At 38.3% G+C, this 13,151-nt stretch overlaps 2 protein-coding genes across 6 annotated transcripts in view; both read left to right on the top strand.

Moving 5' to 3' along the window:
* Positions 1–3: 3 nt before the first annotated feature.
* Positions 4–1,177, top strand: insl3 (insulin-like 3 (Leydig cell)). The gene is made up of 2 exons (XM_058758308.1): positions 4–264; positions 350–1,177. The coding sequence occupies exons 1-2, from the start codon at positions 51–53 to the stop codon at positions 622–624; spliced, it is 489 nt and encodes a 162-aa protein (XP_058614291.1). The 5' UTR covers positions 4–50; the 3' UTR covers positions 625–1,177.
* Positions 1,178–6,666: 5,489 nt separating this feature from the next.
* The window catches only part of kcnn1a (potassium intermediate/small conductance calcium-activated channel, subfamily N, member 1a), a 36,267-nt gene continuing 29,782 nt past the window's right edge, over positions 6,667–13,151 (top strand). For 2 of the 5 annotated variants that reach the window (XR_009268565.1, XM_058761649.1), the window contains exon 1: positions 9,915–11,746. Coding sequence is in view for 2 of the 5 variants with exons in the window: in XM_058761649.1 (XP_058617632.1) it covers positions 10,805–11,746 (942 nt within the window). In the remaining 3 variants the exon portion in view is untranslated. Of the gene's footprint in view, positions 7,133–9,913; positions 11,747–13,151 lie in introns of those variants that run through there. The other 3 variants (XM_058761659.1, XR_009268563.1, XM_058761639.1) reach the window with 3 other exon arrangements.

Here is a 13,151-nt window from a genome sequence, read left to right as displayed (position 1 = left end):
GAACACACTTGAATATTGTGCATTCCAATTGGATCACCCCAAGAAACACCATGAACATGAAGTGGTTTGCATCTTTAGCTTTTTTAATTCTTCTCGAGACTTCCATGACTGAGGGTCAAGATGTGCGAGTGAAGCTTTGTGGTCGTGAGTTCATTCGGATGGTGGTCACATCGTGTGGAAGCTCTCGACTCAAACGGAACGTGCCTGATTCAGACCTTCACTTTGCAAACCCTCACAGTAGATTTGCCTTCTTCAGACATTCATGTATTTATCAGTTCATTAACCTTTTATTTAATTTATTCTCTGTGTTGAAACATCTCATGTTGATACACCATCTATTCTTTTTCAGGGAATCTACAAAACTGGTTTGACAGAGATCACATTGCACACCAGAAAGGGACCCTGACTGCTGAGGACAAGCAGTGGAGGGAGCATGACTCCCCTGAGAGCGCGACAGAGCATCTAGCCCCCCGTCAGCACACAAGCCCACCAGCAGAGCTTCTGGAACACTCCACCACTGTGCAGGATCTCAGCATGTCCTCCAGGACCCGCCGTGATGTGGGGCCAGCGGGCGTCTGCTGTACTTCAGGATGTACCATGAGTGAACTAATTCAGTACTGCTAAGGACGGATATAGAGCTCAGATCTCTGCCCTTAAGTACTTCTGAAGCTGCATGTGGTACATTAAATTATGCTTCATTAAACATTGTATCTAAGTTACCATTATGGTAACATGGCTTCGTTTGTTAACATTAGGTACCTAACACGAACTAAAAATAAAAATACTTCCAAAGCATTTTTTAATCTTAATTCATGTTAATTTTAGCATTCACTAATACACTATTATAATCAAAAAGCTGTAACTGTTAATAGCCTATGATTTAACAGACCTGAGTTAACATGAACTAAAAATGAACAGTATTTTTATTAATGTTAACAAAGATTATTTCTCATTGTTAATGTACAAATTAGAATTACTGTAAAGTGTTACCATCATTATTATTGTTGGTAGGGGATGTATGCATGTAATTTAATGAAAACATTGCTGTTATTTTCTGAAGGCTATATATATATATAACTATACACACAGAGAAATCATAGACTGGCGATATTTGACTGGTGAATTATTTCAGTAGGACAGATGACACTGACAGGGACTTTTGTGCAATGAATAAAAAGAGTCAAAAACAATTTTTGTGAACTTGCAGGCATATGATCAATGTATTGATCAATGACAACAAAAATAATCTCTCAGAATTCTAGTAAATGGTGCACTATATTTTTAACACAGAAAATAAATTTGTAATTGATCACTGTGAAATACAAATGAATTATGCTTGTGTGATTTGTCTTCAAACTAATGTAGTAGCTCAACATGCCATTTACAAACCTACCGCTAGAGGGGGTACCACTAGTACTAAAAGCATAACTTCAAAATCACTTTCTACATTAATCTTTACAAAAATGCATTAAAATAACGTTTTACTGTTTACAATGAACTAACTCAGTTCACACATTTAAATAAAAGTAATTTGCTTGAAATAAGGCACAGGAAACTTAAATCCATGGGCACTGTTTAAAAATGCCACAAACACTCAAATATGCTATAGTTTCATCAATCAATGCTAACACGTTTGCACACAAACAAGCAGTGACCTTCTTCTGGCACCTTGGATGAGTAGATGTGTATTCAGGCCACATGCACATTGTTAGACCAGCTGCTGTGCCACAGCTGCTCTTGATAGCACGTCTTCATCTTCCTCCTCTGGGCCTCTGTCATTTATTTAAGAGTCCAGGACAAATGAAGATAAGGGACTTATGATGTATCTTAGAGGGATATATCTGTATAAATTAATAGCAGATGCTGTGAATTATAGTTTTCTGAAATCATCAGGTAAATTTGGCCATGATTAGTGTATGATTAGCTATCATCAGAACACTTTGTTTCAGGTAAGGTTATGGCTATTATGATTTAGCTAGCAAAATGTCTGAAGGGGGGGAAAAAAAAAATCCTCTACAGTGTAATGGTGTTGTAAACGATTTGTAATATTATGGTAAAAATTATACTGTTCCCTGAAAGATATGACCTAAATGATTAAGACATCACGCCAGTCTCTGTGACATATCTTTTGTTTAGTCTATCAGAAGGTTTTGAGGCGCTGTCAGTCATTCGAAGTCAGTCCATATGTAGGAAACCGGAAACTGGGAGCGGGAAAGATAAACTTGAAACTGTTCAAGAGGGTGCGAATGAAGTATTCGCAAATTCTCACCGGACTCTCAACAACGAAAAGAATACAGAAGATTACAAATAAGCCAAAAAGCGACGGGACCAAAAAAGAAGCAAAACGAAAAGTTTTCATCGCTGTTTCAAAGTGCTTGTGAAAACAGACCCCGAAGAAGACAGGCAAAACTGCATAGTGCGGCAAAGCGGTGCTAAATCTGACGATTCCTGAATGAATGTTTACATTAGTTTTTTTTTTTGTTTGTTTGTTTTTTTGTGCAAAACCAGCTTTCTCAAACATTTTTATTATACCCCGCGGCCCAAATGCCACTTTATGAGGACCAAAACGGAAATGGGTTCATTACAATTCGTATTTAAGATGTCATTTTACAGTAGGCCTACACAAATTGTCTCTCTCTCTTTTTTACTTGTTCATTGTTGGTTGATATTTTTACTTAAAAATAATATTTTCATATGATTACATTTGTACTATTTTTAATAGCCTAACTATTTTAATACTTTTGACCTTTTACCCCTAAATTGCTAAATTAAAAATCCTTCAGCATTGCCCAAATTGCAAATGGTCACATTTGCGACTAGAATTTGACATTTAGCCTACTATTGATTTATTGTAGTCACACTACTGTAACCATGTTGTTTTGGCCGAAATGTGGTATTCATGTTGAATGATGGTATTAATATAGTCATGTATTTTGTATTAAATATGTCACGGGAGTCATGGTATTTACAGTAATTTTAATAAGCTATGGCAGTTTTTGCAGTTATTTATGCTAAAAATAGTTAAAAGCAGTTTTATAGAACTTTTTTTTTTAAACAATAGTAGTGGCCATGCATGGTTTTACCCGTGGAATTTTAATGAAAGTACAATACAAAGCAGAATCAGTCTGTACAGTTTTTTTTAATGTTTTTACATTCGTAAAGATGTTACCATTAAAGTAAAATTACAAGCATCCCATCTCAAACTCAAAATCAATTTCCATGAGACAAATTAGTAACTGCTCTTATTTATGAAATACAATAGTAATATTGTGATTATTGTTAGTTTGTCTCCTTTTGGTGGCACTGGTTCTACTGTTCTCATATTAGTATGGATACCTATTTAGCCTCATTTATTAAAGAAAGAAGACATCTTGTGAAAACCTGATTACCGTATTTGAAAGAGCTTATCAGCATATACAGTGTCTGTTTTTTCAAGTCTTACATCCCATCGGCAGCGCAAACAGACTTCACCCACTCCCACTCTGCACTCCTCTTATCTGCTTTCCTGCCCCTGCACTTCCCCTGTGAGTGAGTGGGTGTTCTCACTACAGCTGCCATGCATAATTAAGGCTGCAGTGGAGGTGTACTGCAGTGGTGCTGAGCTGCAGCGCCATTACAGGCCGCTGCAACGTTCATGCCTAACAAGTGACCGTGTTAAACACCAGAGGAACAGAGATCCCTGTTTCATACATGTATTCCCTCAGTAGCTGCTCGGTGAGCACGCAGTATGCTTAGATTAACTGTACTGAGCCCGGTTTAGATTGTTGCTATTTAATGCAGAAAATGCAGCTCACTGAATTCAACAAAGATTTTGATTGTATACTCAAACTGGCTCACTGCCTGACATCCTGACAAGTACTACTTGCAATTATATAGTGCACACACTGTGAGGGATGTCCTCACAGGAGATCTCTTAATAGGCTCTGCTTCACTACTGAGACTTGATCACCACGTGTGGTCCCTCTCAGCAATCAAGAGAACACAATTCATTAATATTAATTGGATCCTGTCTTGCATGCATATGTTATAGATTAGTGCAGTAAGCTATGCGGTACAGTGCTGAATATTATTTCATCAGCTATAACCTATGACTCTTTGAACTGCTGCCAGGGATACACGTTTTTCTGTCAAATAAAATACAAATAAACCTAAATGCAGCTGGCTTTTATCATAGCATTCTTTTCAAGAAAATCTTTGTACAGTTAGTATTAGACCAATGAATTTAACACAGCTATTTGTTCATGATTACTGAATAAGTATTCGTAAAGAGATTGCTGGGGAGGATTTCTATTTGTACATCAGGTGTTAATCCATGGAATTGAGAGGTTTATACAATATATATGTATAAACATATACATATGTTTATCCCCCATATATTGTTTATACAATATATATGTATATTGGAAGTGAAAAGTCTTCAAAATGACCAAAAAAAGCTTGAAATTTGAATGTGACTCATTGATGATCTGGTTTTCAGAGCTTCCATGCAGAACCAACCAAATAAATCTACATTTACTGTTAAAATTTGCCTTGATTTTTACATTTTATTGCATTTCAATGACTATTATGGGCCCTGGAATTGCAATAATCCATTTTTATTTTTTACAATTTACAGGTTTTACATGTATTTACCCTTCAAATGCTTTATTTTAAAAGAATAGTTCACCTGGAAATTATCATTTTGTCATCCTTTATTCAACGTTGCTCTTTCCTCTGAAAATAGTCAGTGTTTTAGTTTGTGTAATGCAGGTACAATGACTTCCAAAATGTTGTTTTGGACCTCATTGACTTTAATTGTGTGGACAATGAAAAACAGTTCAAAATATTATTTTTTGTGTTTCACAGAAGAAAGAAAGTCCTAAAGCTTGAGAATAACATGAGGGCGAGTAAATTATGACTGAACTTTCATTGTTTGTTGAACAATCCTTTTAACTTGATCTTGGTAACTATATCTGGAAAGTCTACAATAGTAAATCAGGATGTCGGTCAATAGTTCATGAAAATACATTGAATGATATCATATCAGATATGTTCTTGAATGGCTTTCACTCCAGTGAGGTATGCAGCTGTGAAAGTCATGGAGAGGGCTTAATTAGGACATCATAAATTCCTGCAGAGTACATTCACATAATCTTGTGTGAAAGCAGATTTCACTCCAAAAATGAGAGTATTACTGATGCTGAGGCTTTATGTGAGGAGAATGAGGGTATAATTCTAACAAGAAAAGAACACCAACCATGACACTGAAAAGAACCTGCCCAACTCTGTGTCAAAGTCAGGCATAAGGTCTTTCTCTGTCTCACTATGCATTGCAGATAATCAAGGCTAGACATACATATAAGTCACTGTATCCTTACCATGGTATGTCTTCAGTGAAAGGAGACTGCATTTGTGGGACGGTGAAATCAGATGGGTTTTAATCAGATATGGCATCGTTATCCAATAAAAAATCAGAACATTAAGTTCACTCTCTTTCACTCCTTCCTATCTTCTGATGCAATCATGTTAACGGCTGACTCCAGTTTTATTCTCAGCCTCATCAGACTGTGACACCCTGCTGTTTCCCCTTCAAAATATTTGCACCCTCTTTGGTAAGAAAGTCACTTTGAGGTTGATTAACACAAACAATTGAATCCCATTAAATTCTGTTTTAAGTGACAGGCTGCTCGTATGTCAAATAATGGCCCCTGGGCAAACCTCATGCACAAACGTTCCTAATCCTCTTAAAGATAATTGAAAAAAGAGTCATGCTTTACTCTCAACTCTGATGCACCTTGCACAACTGTATAGGCTACAGTTGTGTTGTGTAATATTGGGCTGAAATGCATTCTAAACCTACAAATTTCATTGAAATTAGCAGAAATTGTTGATAAATATGCTGCAGACAAAATATTGTGATGACTGGGCCTGTACTTGACAATTTCCAGTAAAACAGTTCACATGCCATTGAGCTGACGCTCCATACTAAAGTAGCCTTCCAGATAAAATATACTGTCAGGCTGCAAATAAATGCAAAATGTCCGTCATTCTGAGACATACAACACACACTCCAGTACTGCACATGTGCGCCAGTACACACAATACAGACTCCAGCAGCAGCAATGTGTATAAATCTACAAAGGATGTGATGTATCAGCAGTGATTCACATTATAATGACTCCTAATGATACTCAAAAATGTGACAGGAATTAAAACATAATAAGCATTTTATGCACAATAAAAATAACAACATGATAATCCAGGATTGACTGCAAACATCATTGCTTTGTTAAAAAGCAATCAAACATGCTGAAACGTGTTTATGCACGTGCTACAAAAATGTATTTGTTATATAATTAGCTCCATGCATTTATAAAAACCATGAGGATGTAAAGGCAACAATAGTCCTTATCAGAGAACAGCAAAATGGTGTCTCCATCAATGGTGCGTCCATATGTAGAATCATTTTATTCCGAAAGCTGCATGAGCATCATTCTATGATCAGTTTTGCTGCGGTTCGTGCGTGCGCGGGAACCCCCGAGCCCCCACCCTATTCATCCACCCCCGCTAGTCTCTCAACAACCAAGATCTAAAAATAGAACAGGGATCCCCCCATCAATTTACAACACGTCACAAGGTCATATAACCCTCCTCTCACGATCCTCGATCAATACTACGGCGTGACGGTCCAGTGTGGATCTCGCGACCAATAATCTAGTTGCTGCACGTGAAACACACGTTCGCGTGGATTTTAGTTTTTTTCCTCAATTAGTCACGACGTGTATAGCCTAATTAACTGCGGGGGAAGTGTTTTCTATTGTTCTCCGTTTTGAGAAACGGTACCTTTCAAGAGGCAAACGTTCAATTTCTGGAGATGAAAGTGAAGGGGAGACACGGAGAGCGCTCGCGCCATCGGTGGCATGCATATTCACGCGCTGGAGGGCATGCCCGTCACTAGACCGAGAATCTCTCCACACAGGACAACGAGGAATTGTGTCGGTGTGGACTACCTTTTTTATTCGGGAAAACTGCATCCGCTTATTATTTTGATTCGGTTTATATATGTACATATTTTATATGATCTTATTTATTGTGCTGATGTCATTGTCAAGAGCGTTCAAACGGATCTGAATGAAGATGTGTGAAGTGTAAGGTAAGAAAGTGGAGATTCTTTAACTTACTGGACATTTAAGTTTTAATGCCACAGCTCACCGCCTCACATTTGGTATTTCATGTGGTTCCCTCTGTTAGTATTAGCCTTAAAATGGCAGACCAGAGGTGATGAAAGAAGGTTTCTCAAGGCCTTTGAAGCATATCTTTGTGATGATTTATTCTGACCTATCTTAATGTTGCCCTTTCATTTATACAGACAACCTTTGTCAGGGAAGATGAAAAATATGTGACACCCTCCACCCCTCCATACATCCAAGTGCCTTTTAGTACTACATGTTTGTTTTATAATTACATTTGGTGAGGGGGTTTCCCCCCCTTATACTTTATTTCTTTTTTAATTTGTGTTTTTATCTCCTTTTAAGTTATAGCCTTATTTTGTTTTGAAACAATAGTGGCATTAATAACTAAGTCTATTTAACATAGCAAGCTGATCAGTATGACAATATTCTCTCCTCATCGTTCTTGACAACTGCAACATTAATAAAGCAGCAAAAAGCAAAATGAATTTGTAAATGAATAACATAAAAAATACATTTCTTAACCAGTGTGAGTGATAGAACTGAAAGGGTCTTACATGATTAAGCTACAATGCAAATACTATATCAAGGCTGTCTGTTTTTAACAAAGTTTAAACAAACTTTAAAATTTCTTGCTTTTTTGTATACTGGCATAAAATATACAATTTTAATATGTGCTTGAGCAAATTGAATGTCATTTCTGTTTTGAAAAGCAAACATGTCTGGCGTATTAAGTCTGGTCCTCGTGCTCTCCCACTAGGCATTTAAAATAATCTTTGTGGATCACGACTTCTGTCAGCTTGGTTCAGCTCCTTCATTTCCCCTTAAAATATCCTTGTATGTGAAAGAGCTGATTTGTTGTATCATTCTCATTCCATTCCATAGATTGTATTGCCCTGTGATGCGTGTTTCAGTGGTAATGTCTCTCTGTCAATCAGACACGAGGGACTGTATGCTGCATATTGAATTGTGCATACCGTCCATTGCAAACTCTGACAGCAATGTCTGCCTGATTCTTATTCAAATTAGAGGCATTTGAAGCTTTACATATGTGTGTGTGTGAGAGAGAGAGAGAGATTCAGTTTATGTTTTCATGCAAGCAGGCCGTCGTACTTCATTTTGGGATGCACTACAGTAAATCGACCCTCGCTGATAAATTCTTCTCTATCCATATTTGAGAAAAATACAATACAAAACTTCACAGCTGTTTTTTACTGATAATTTTGATAACAGTGTGTATAACACTGCATGTTATACAATAACGGTGTGTGAATCTATCAAAAATTATAGACAGGATTGCAAAATGCCTTGACATTTACTGTGCATATGCCATCATATACTCTGTGACTAAACCTCGACCAATATGAAATAATGGGATTTGAAAATTTTGTTTTTACTCAAAATCTTCAAATATTATAAATATTAGGGTATATTATGTAGCAACATAGTAATAATAACAGTTGAAATATTCAATTTCCTATTTTATAGTTTGGTGATATCATCAATATTGATATTTAGTTGCAGTATTCTATTAATAATTTGACTTTGCAGACTTTGACGTTTGCTTGTGAAAAAAGAATTTTCATTTTAATTAGATGGTCAAATGATGCCAGAAATGATTTTCTGAAAATGCTCTGTTATCGAACACTCAGCCATCAGTTTATTTGGCCACAATTATAATAATTAGGTTGATAAAATAAGTAATTTGGCCTGGATTTTTTTAAAGGCATGTCTATCTGAAATAACAGCCATGTTAAACCACTTTTTTTTTTTGTACTGTTGGGGCTTTTTATGACATCTGTTTTCTTTTGTACTGCAAATTCTGTTCCATTAACCTAAATGCCACACAAATCTTTCTGTATTTATAGAATTTTACTTAAAGTTATTTCTTATATTGTTTAATTAAGCTGTTTTTTTTTTTATGTGCTGACAGTTAGTCTCAGGATCGTAGGTGATTTCAGGTTTCACTATCCTTGTGGCAGTTTAGTCCTCACAATGCAAGCAATACCTGATCCACAGCTCTCATGATTGTGGTTAATTCAGGACCAAAGAGAGCATCTTTATCCTCATTCTTTCCAACACTCATCTCCATTCTCATTATCATCCAGCATAATAGGATGTCCTCAGTAAACTATCATTGATATTAATGAGGAAAGTTATTTATATCTGTGCGTTCACAAATGCTTTCATCTCTAACATGTAAAATGTAGACTTTTATCACACAGAAACTGAATGATGAATTGGCATTCTGTGATTGCAGATTGAAAATTATACCGAGACCTCTTATTGCACAAGCTGGAGTGTGCGTAGGTGGAGAATTTATTCAAAAATACAAAATTAAAAATGTTTTTCTTTATTTTGAGAACTGTTTGTCTGCACTTGTTGAGATATTGAACAATCGCACGCGCATAAATTATTCTGAGTGAAAATGTTTCTGTGGGTTATGACAGCAGTGAATCAGATAAAAACTTCTTCATAATTTTTCCAGTGTCCAACTCTTTTGGTATTGGAATATGCATTATCTTATGTTTTTATGCAAAACTATCTACTTGAGGACAGCACAATAAATGTATTCTAGAATGAACCACTGAAGTGTTTCTGATAAGTGTGTGTCAGTCAAGGACGGAGCACCTTGTGTTTAAATGGAAGATCTATTCTTCATTAGTCGTCCTTGTGTTTTTCAAGTGTGATTTATTCCACATTATACAACAGTCAGTTCCGGTCGCAAAGTTTATTGATTTGGAATAACAGCACTGTATCAGTCCTCCTTTCTGTTTTCATGGCATTCTAGAATGAGCGGTGCGGAGTAGTGTTGTCTTTTGGAGTAGAATCTTTGTTTTAGAATTATGAGTTATAAATTCCTGTAGTCATGGAAAACCTGGAAATATCAGGGATAGTGAAACATCAGGTAAATGAATAAAATCTTACAAGTAATGAAAAATATACATATTTCTGTATAATGAATAGGCTATACTATTATTCAATTAGGCCTAAATGGATATTTTTGTTGGCTAATACCCTCTTGCTAATGATCTTTGTGAGCAAATTTTGGTCAAACCGATTCACAGATGATGTCTGAATGATTCACTCATTGTTTTAATCCTTGTCCTTTAAAACGTGATAATTCGAACACTTATCTATAAATGCGATATCAGACTGAATATGCTCGTGTGATATATATCGCTTATATTGTGTTCCACTCAACACTTGTATGTACGCGCAGATTTGGACGTATAAGCTACATTACGCCATAATAATAACAACATAAAGCAATTTATCAAAGAGGTGCATGCACCTGTCCCCCTGAAGTGTTTGATGCTCGTTCTTTTTAATATCGTCATTCAGTGGCACAGGCATGAAAAAGTCAATCCCGCCAAGACATCCATCTCTCGCCGCGTGCATGACCTTGCTAATACCCAATTCGCATCTCAGGTTTAATCTTATCAACTGTAAACATAAAGCGGTTTTCACACGAGGGCGGTGTTCATCTCGGTGATGACGTCACGAGGCAGGTCTCGCTCGAGCCCACCAATGAGACGAGGCAGCTCGGTTCTTTTGGGGCACATCGCAATGAATGGGTGGCGGTGCTTTACAAGGCAAAGGAGCGACCACAACAAGACGCGGATATTGAGGGGATGCGGCATCGGCACGCGGGAGCTGTCCACCAGCAGCAGCACAGCAACGACGCGGCCGCTCGTGACAGTCAAAAGGAAGCATCTCGTCCAGTCGCCCCGCTCTTTAGTCTGCCGCCCCCACCGCCATCGATAAAGGAGAGATCCACCTCCTCACTTCACAGCCGACATGCACAGTCCTGTCCGGACCGCGGCGCCAGGAACGGCGAGTGCCTGCCTTTGAGCGGCCACGGTGACCATCAGCCGCATCCGTGTCCAGGGGCCTCATCTGCCTCTCAGTGCCATTTGGAGGGGCTCTCGCAGAGCAGCCATTCTCCTCAGCACAGATCTTCCGTTTCCCCGCAGCCCTCCCCATCCGATCTGCCGCCGCCGCCTCAGCCTTCGCGCATTTCTGATACGCGGGATACGCGCCAAAAGAGTGCTAATTACAAACAAGACATCGTACAGCGTCGCGTCGGGGAGGGGGGGCGTCGAGACCAAAACCAGTTGCTGCAGCAACCCTGTTATAATCAACAAAGGGACCCCTCCTTTGAGCCACTCTTGCCAAACTCTGGTCAAGGACAGATAACTGCTCGCGAGGAAGCCGAGGAGGAGAGGCAATTAATTGAGCCTCAGGCTCAGTTACTGTTGGGCAGCAGCTTGCCCATCAACTACTGCATCGGCGGATCGGGGCAAGTGTGCAGAAACAAGCAGGCGCCGCTGTTGCAGCATCAGCATCAGCATCAGCAGAGTGACAGAGACAGCAGCAGCGGCGGCGGCAGCAGCAGCAGATACCAGGAGGGGAAAACCGCACTCTGTCAGCCGTATCGATGCGAGCGAGGGCTAGAGAGGAACTCGTCGGTGTCGAGTAGTGAAAACAGCAGCCCCCCGTACGGCTCCAGCAGTCAACTGTGGCCAGAGCCCCACGACAGGGAGGACAGGAAAAATCGCGTAGGCAAACACAAGGTGGGTTATTTATGTATGGCCACCAGCACAGCTTTCAATATGCCACTCATATAGAATATACGCTGCGTTATATGCGGCCACGCCTGTCGTATGTTGTTGTTCTGTGAAATTAATAGCTGATCGTCATGTTAAGCTAATTTGATTTGCTAAAACATGTATTAGAAAGCAGCCTATCAACACGATGACATCAAGCACACTGCATCTCATGCATACACTCACGCGGACATAAAAACCCACTGTGCTTTTCACATCTCACTCTTTCTCACTCTCTCTCTCTTTTTCTCTCACACGCACACAGACACACAAACACATAGACATTTAATTTGACAACGTAGGGCATATGGAAACTTGGTATTTGTCTTCTTATGAAAGGTCTTGTTGCATTGCCCAAATGTGTATTTAAATAGTTCAACATGACAATTCAAGTGAAAGAAAAAATGCAACTATGGAAGGTTGGGCATCATTATTGCTGGTTGAAAATTCAACAATTTAGTAGGCTATAAGTCTTAAATTAAATTCTTAAAAATCCATTTCAACTAATTCTTACAGCCATACAAAGGCAAAGAGATGCAGTAGTAATCCAGTACTGAAAGTGTAGAAAAAGGCTCAAAGGTTTTTGATTTGAATTTTGATATCAATTTTCACTTTTCCTTTCCTCTGAGCACCCTGTCTGTCACAGGACAGAACACAGTCTAAAATGAGATCCAGTTTCGCTCGTAACTAAGTTATGATATCATACTCAGGTACTTCATTTTTGCATTTGACACACTTGAATCTCTTCTTACATGTACACAATTAAAACAAAGTGAAACTACGCTGAAACAAATGTGGTGTAGATACAATTTTCATTCAGAAATTGCTATTCAATTTCAAAGTTAATTAAAAACACAGTAAGTAACACATTAAAATTAACATGGAATTTTGAAGTAGAAAGACTTGTAGAATTTTCTTATAGGCTAAAAAGGTACTCCAGTAATCTTTAACTTTAAAAAAATATATTTTTCAGTGTACTGCATATAACTGTGTTGCATGACTCTGTGCCACTTTTAAAGTGTACCCAAACGATGCCCTCATTATTTGTTGCGCCAGTGCCTTCATCTGCAGATCATTCAAAAGACTCGAACAGCTCCCAGGGCTCCATTTATTTTTCTGACCCTGTTATCTGATGCCACTCACCGAGGCTCCATTCATGTCTCTATTCTCTTGCTCTCTCTCAGGTCCTGAAATACCTTTTATTAGGTCGATCACAGTGGCTTATCTCCTTGGGTGGTAGTAGCCAAGTCCCAATAGAGTAAGGCTTGATACGTATAGAATATATAGACAAATAATGTGCAGATTAAAATGTGGATAAGATCAAAATCAGCACAAATCCATTTCCTGCAGTAGTCTTTATCATTGTTCTTTA

The sequence above is a fragment of the Onychostoma macrolepis genome, chromosome 02 (genome assembly GCF_012432095.1).
Source record: "Onychostoma macrolepis isolate SWU-2019 chromosome 02, ASM1243209v1, whole genome shotgun sequence".
Lineage (NCBI taxonomy): Eukaryota > Metazoa > Chordata > Actinopteri > Cypriniformes > Cyprinidae > Onychostoma > Onychostoma macrolepis.
This window is presented reverse-complemented; position numbering and strand designations above follow the sequence as displayed.

What these genes read in the sequence shown, in the direction of transcription:
- insl3 (XM_058758308.1), top strand. Translation starts at nt 51, where the DNA reads ATGAACATGAAGTGGTTTGCATCTTTAGCTTTTTTAATTCTTCTCGAG. An exon ending in TGCCTTCTTCAGACATTCAT is followed by an intron (nt 265 to 349) that starts GTATTTATCAGT and finishes ATTCTTTTTCAG; the next exon opens with GGAATCTACAAAACTGGTTT.